The 7,030-nt window shown below is 31.0% G+C and overlaps 1 protein-coding gene across 1 annotated transcript; it reads left to right on the top strand.

The window, feature by feature from the left end:
* Nucleotides 1-3,615: 3,615 nt before the first annotated feature.
* On the top strand, nt 3,616-4,713 carry LOC107435437 (21 kDa protein). The gene has a single exon (XM_016047046.4). The coding sequence runs from the start codon at nt 3,675-3,677 to the stop codon at nt 4,305-4,307; it is 633 nt and encodes a 210-aa protein (XP_015902532.3). The 5' UTR covers nt 3,616-3,674; the 3' UTR covers nt 4,308-4,713.
* Nucleotides 4,714-7,030: the final 2,317 nt, after the last annotated feature.

Raw genomic sequence — 7,030 nt, 5'->3', positions numbered from 1 at the left:
GAAAAAATAGAGGCCATCACCGGCTTTAGTCACCCAATTTGGGCACATTGTAGGCCAACCAGCCATGAAACTTAGCAGACGGCATCGCCAGCAACTGGGCTTTGCCAGCGGCTGGCTAGAATATGGTCAATTCTGGCCAAACCATGAGAGAGAAGTAAGGAGAGAGAGAGAGAGAGATGTTTTAGTGGTGGAGGAAAGAGAAAAGAAAATTAAAAAAAGAAAAATAAAAAGAGGGGAGTGGCACGTGGCACATGGCACCTTTCGGGATATTTTTCAAAATTTCTCCACATGCTTTTGATAAAATTACCCGATAATTTTAGAACTAGAAAAATCAAGGCAACTTATAGACTCATATCTTTTTAATTGTAGGTCCAAATTAAATGTGCCGCTAGTCTAAGACTCATATCTACAAGCATTATCACGTGATACATAAGTCAAAATCAAAATCTATATAAATAAAAAGTTAATCTCGAGCTTGCCTATTAGTTTAGATTATATCCTGTTATGATAATAACTTTATAATCTCAGTTCTGATATTAGCGTACTACTAGTTCGAGATAATCAATACTTTACCCAAGTTCCTCAGTCAAAGTGAAATTCCTCTCGTAGTAAAAAGTCAATTGTGAAATCCAATTGGTCAATCCTAATCAACCCTGGTTAAAGTTGGTTAAAAGTTCAAATTTGGAGCATTTCTTGGGTTGGCATGTTACATCTATTTAGGCTAATAGCTATTTGGCAAATGTTTAGGTTGTTCATGTTGGTTGGTTTTGGTCTATTAGGATAAAAGTCAAAAAGGGGTCTCCATTTAGTTGGTGTTCAAGAAGTTCTTAAGAGTTGTCTCTCCACTCGATTAGCAAGGTTCACAGTATCATGAGGTTCCAAATGGGGCTTAATTCAAGTTTTTCCTAAATTGGTAGTGTGAATTCACTTATGTACCTAAAAATTTGTCGGTGTTCAGTTTTCGGAAAATTATTTCTTGAAATCAACTTAAATAATTCATCCGTATTCTCATTAATTGTTCTTCCATTTTTTTGACACTAGTGATATTATTGATAAAATAACTTATCATAATCAGTAAGATGACAACCTGACTTTCAACAATTGTTCCATTTTATGCCATGTTTTGATTTCTTCTTTCCCTTCTCTCTATCGATTCAACTGTAATTGTTCCCATCAAGTTGATGCACCCCTCTCAACTTATATTTAACCGGTTAACTTCTTGTCATTCAAAAATGTTCATGTAAATTGTAATCTAAGAATGTTTCTATACTTTGCATCCAATCCAAGAAATCGTTGATATGAAGAAGGCCATCAAAACAAAGAATATCAATTTTGACAATGTAATCATATGAATTAGAATTTCGATGATACCTATTCTGAGCACCATTAATTGTTATCCATTTGTGGTTCACTGAAAGCCTATTGTTGTTGTCGTAGATGAAACCAACAACTAAAGCTTCAATCTTGTCTTAGAATGAATGTCGAAAAGAATTGGTGGTGACTTTGTGGAGCTCGATGGAACCTACAAATTTAGATATTGGACTTGAATGATAATAAGGAGCTCTTTTAACCACTAGAGGAGGTCGAGCAAGTTCTTGATCTCTTTGCTTCGTTGTCACATAAGTCATTGAAAGACCATGCTCAAGTCAAAGCAGAGATTAATGAAACTCAAAGGTTAATTTATCAATCTTTTACTCAATACTCAGTATGGCTGCCTAAAAGCCTTCACATCTTGGTTTTCAGCCATGGTATCAACATAGCTATCAGAGTTAGCCATGGTAGAACACTGCAAAATCTGAGCTTTGATACTAATTTGATGTAGCAACTTTCTAACTCAAATGAAATGCTTACAATCCAATGGTAACAAACTTAAAATAGGAGAACATCATATTGGTTCTTGAAGTTGTCCTCTTTAATTCTTCCCACCATCAAAGTAATACAACGTTGCGTTGGCTTGTGCCCTCGTCCCACTTTATCTCCATCAAACCAAACTAAATAGAATTTTTTTTTTTTTTTTAATGGTAAGTGGTCTCATCCACTAGATTTTTTTTTTTTTTGAATAAATTTGTTTTCAAAAGATGAGATCATTCACAAAGTAAACCATTCAAACTTACATGTAGAAAATTATGAATTCAAGACATTGAGGTGGAAGGGGGAAATTATTATAGAAGTAAGGGGGGGTATTATTATAAATGATAGGAATACAGCGTTGTGTTGGCTTGTGCCCTTGTCCCACTTTATCTCCATCAAACCCGACTGACTACAATTTGTTTTTGAATATATTTGTTTTTAAAAGTGAGATCATTCACAAAGTAAACCTCTCAAACTTACATGTAGAATGTTATGAATTCAAGCCATTAAGGTGGAAGGGGGAAATTATTATAGAAGTAAGGGGGTATTATTGTAAATGATGAAAAAAATCATTATGATAGGAGCTCAATTGGTAGCTTTATATACATGAATGCTAAATCACTACTATTATAGTCTTGTATAATTGCAAAATAAAAAATGCTTATTAAAATGAACCTCAATTTATTAACATTATGAAATTGTTTTAAATTTGGCATTATATTTCTCTCTTTTCTTAATTAAGCATGTCTTCGGTGAGAAGTAAGGGTAGAGACACCTATCATTTAAAGCACAAGCCTATTACATAGAACTAAAGCAAAACCTTTAAAAAAATTTGTAGATATAAAACAAAAAAGGAAAAAACGTTAGATGTTGTTTGGTAACTAATTGGTTTTAATTTAGTTTTTTTATCTTAGTTTTTCTACCTGATTGTTATGTAATTTACTTATCTAAAATGTTTATTAGCATTTGTGAATAGTAATTATTTGTTACACGTCTCTCTTGACTATAAACTTGTAAGAAAGAAAAAATGATAATTTGAAATTTTATTGATATTCTGGTGTTTATGTTTTTTTTCTTTTTTTTCTTTTCTAATCCTTAACTTTAAAATTAATTGATATGATTTAGAAATATTTGATTTAAATAAATTACAAAAAATTAGATAAAGGAAACCAAAAATAAAAAATAAAAAAATCCAGCAATATGTTACCAAATATTGGCTAACAGGGATTAAAGATAAGGGACAACTGATCACAAACTCCAAATATTGTGCTTTCCGAAAAATAAATAATTAAATAAAAATCAAAAACCTCCAGATGTTGTTTTTCCCTTATCATCCTTTAAAGTTTAAAGATAAGTTTTTTCAAAATAATAATAATAATAATGATAATAAATAAACGTCCACTTCTTCAATATAATATATATATATATATATATATATAACGTACACTTCTTGAATGACTAGAATGGACTAAATTCAAATGAGAACGAGAACCTTGTTCCTAATCGATGGTTTATAATTATTGGAAAGCATATTTTTAATTAGAAAAAAATAATAAAAAAGGACTGCATATGTCGGCCGAATAATTGGTTGTATATTCACACCGCAAAAAATCTCAATCAACCTCAAATCTGGCTTTTTCTTCCAATTTATAGAAACCATACAAGCTTTTCAACAAATTGGGACCCCTCTTTCCCCTTTCAATAATTTAATAAAGCACCCAATAAATTACCCATAAATTCTGTGGAACTCCTAGCACCCATAGCAAACAACACAAAAAAAAAAAAAAAAAAAAAAAAAAAAAAAGACTGAAGAAAGGATAGAGATGGGAGGTCCATCTTGTTCTGTGAATGTACTGGTTGCTCTTCTCCTCATCCTCCAATTCTCTACGGTGGTAAATCCTACCTCAGACAATACTACAACACCATTTCTATGCAAAGCGGACACCAAATACATAAGAAGATCATGCCGTCTCACAACCTATCCCGAGCTGTGCTACAATTCCCTCTCAATTTTCGCAGGCAAAATCAAAACCGACTCAAGACTCCTAGCCCATGCGGCCCTCAACGTGTCCCTTGGAGCGGCCATTGCAACGTCAGTGACCATGAATAAGCTCTCTAGAATCAACGGCCTAAATCCCATTGTGGCTGCAGCGGTGCAAGACTGCGTGGAGTTAATTGATGACTCGGTCTATGAGTTGAAGAACTCTGTAAGTGAACTGGGTCGGGCCAGACGATCACAAGGACCGGATTTCGAGCTCCAAATGAATAATATTCAAACGTGGGCTAGTGCTGCGTTGACGGATGCCGACACTTGTATGGATGGCTTTGCTGAGCGTAATATGAATGGGAGAGTGAAGAATGCTGTTCGGATACACATAGTGAAAGTGGAGCATCTTACCAGCAATGCTTTGGCGCTAATCAACAACTATGTTTCTGCCAAATCTGCCTCCCCTTAGTTTTCTGTTTGGTTCTCGGGAAGGTAAGGGAAAAACAAAGTTGCAAAGGGACTCTAAGAAAACCACTTCTAATGACTAAAGCTAATTATAATAATTGATAACCCATTAAAAAAAGAAAAAACGTCCAAGAGAAATAATTATGCAAATATCTTGAGATTGGTTTGCACTATTTTTTTTGGTTACGAATACTGTAAAATATTTTGATTAATTAATTATGAGAGCTATGGAGGTGAACTATATGTGTAGATATATATATATATATATATATATATGTGTGTGTGTGTGTTTAATTTTTTGCGAATGGACAGTAATTAATTAGGGAACCATTTAATTGGTTCCTTCCTGTAGAATTACTGTATTTTTAATTTGATTCATGTAAATGAATTTCAACTTGTAAATTAACTAATTTCCTCATATATTAAGAAATAAAAAAATAAAAAAGGAACGCGATATAGTATTTTGAAGTAGTTGAAAATATATTTAATTTGCTGGTTCTTTCACTTAAAAGTGGGAATATGACAGTTCATCAAAAAAAAAAGTGGGGATATGACATGTGGAAACATGGAATTTGCATGCAAAATCAGTCAGATTGGATATGTTCATATTCATTAAACTAACCTTTATCTCTCTTTCACATTTAAACTTGTCAAAGTCTTGTCACATCCATGGATAACCTGATGTTTTATTTTATTATTTGTATAAAATTATGAATTTAAATCTGATATGAATATCATTTCAAATATTCCTAGAACGTCGTAATATGTGCACACACACTGCAATGCATCATTTCTAAATATTAACATATATTATAGTTATGTAAAGATAACTTAATCGGTGTGAATTGATATACTATATTTTTCTGTCTTTTAAATGGACCTGGATCTTTTGTTGGCTTATTTTAGTCACTGTTTATATTTATCTTTTTTAAAAACTCATTTAAAAACTGTCCAATCCAATAGTCAAAATTCACACATCAATTAATATGTCACATGACTTACACATGTTCACTAAATTCATTTGCAACACACATGCTTTTCTCTTTCTTTTTCGTTTGTCTAAGTTCCTTCAATCTTTTATGGAATACGATGTTTCTTTTGCACATGTTCACTAAACTCATGTCTGAGTTCCAAATCTGGTAGAGACATGCCCTCTTCTCAAGGCAATTTTTGGAGTCAATTGAGAAAAATGTCATTTGCCAGCATCCTGTTTGGCATGTTGATGCTATCAAAGTCGATATAAGTTTGATTCTGTATTTCTACTATCTTATCATTTTATGTTTCTCATGGTAATTACTATCTCTTAGAATTTAATTGTATGATTGTTCTAATTGCAACTTCTACAAATTAAATTTTAAAATTTGAAATCACTAATTTTGCGCTTTTCATTCCTCATAGAAAGGCATATAGAAGGGATACTTCCTCTCATGTTTGAATGTACTTCAAAAGTGAAATTCTTGGTTTCTTTCTATATAATCAAAGTTTTCTTTTTGAATGATTGATTTAATTTCTCCCATCTGAAGTTCTCCTTTCCCTTTATCTTTTCCTTGATGGTAAAAGTTCTTCATATTAGAGAGTCTCACTATAAAATCTCAGTTAGCAATTGTTTAAAAATGCCAAATCATGAAGGAACTTAGAAGCAAGAAAAAGAAATAGAAAAGCACGTGTATTCCACATGTGTTCATTGAATATGTGCAAATCATATGACATTAATTTTTTACCATTGTATTGGATATTTTTCAAATGAATAGTTGTGATAAAAAGATAAACATAAACATAAACAAAGATTGAAAAAAGCTAGCAGGAAATTCAACTAACTTTTAAATTAGAATTTGTTATAATAATACTATAAAAAAATAGTGAATTGTATAGTAATGGTATCTACGTAGTATCATTGTTTCATGGCCGAATTTAGGTTGGGGACAGCTGCCCTGCACCAAATTTGGCTTAACCTTAATTACCCATAAATAGTCTATTACTTAATTACGTAAATGAATGTATTTACCTTTTTACCTCCACATTAAAAGTCCATCTTGTTTAAGATAATGATAATAGCGTCAAATCAGTTTTAGACGTTTGAATTGTCTCATTAATGAGTTTTAAAGGGTAAGTAATTTAAATTTATTACTGTCAAATTTCTAGCAAAACTCATATCAACTAACCAAATATAATGCATAAATAATGCCAAAGAATTTACCATATATAATACACAAGTAATGCCAAATAAAATTTGGCATTATTATCTTCTTCAATTCATTTTTCTTTTTACATTTTTTTTTTTGAGAATGATACTCTTCATGTTAACTATTAAAAAAAATCTCTTATATTATTAGTTCAACAAAAATTTCTCGATTCAAAATAATTTTTAAAGGTATTTTATTGAAATTATATACATTTATTTTTAATTTAAACAAAAATTTTATTTCACACAAATTTCTCGGCTCAAAATAAAATTTTAAAGTATTTTAATAAAATTATTTACATTTATTTTGAATTTAAACTATATTTTTATTATTAGATGTTTAAATCTTAAAAAAAAAAAAATCAAAACAAAAAACAAAAACAAAAAATGTTAATTTGCCCCCACTCTCCCAAAATCTTGGCTCCGCCTCTAAATGCACTACTTTTATCTTTCTTTATTGTTCTGTTAAGTCAATACTTTTAGTCTATGTTGAAAAAATAAAGTTAATGATGTACAATAATAATAATAATTCGAAAGAATCACTT

This window comes from Ziziphus jujuba, chromosome 6, assembly GCF_031755915.1.
Source record: "Ziziphus jujuba cultivar Dongzao chromosome 6, ASM3175591v1".
Classification (NCBI taxonomy): domain Eukaryota; kingdom Viridiplantae; phylum Streptophyta; class Magnoliopsida; order Rosales; family Rhamnaceae; genus Ziziphus; species Ziziphus jujuba.
This window is presented reverse-complemented; position numbering and strand designations above follow the sequence as displayed.

What these genes read in the sequence shown, in the direction of transcription:
- LOC107435437 (XM_016047046.4), top strand. Translation starts at nt 3,675, where the DNA reads ATGGGAGGTCCATCTTGTTCTGTGAATGTACTGGTTGCTCTTCTCCTC.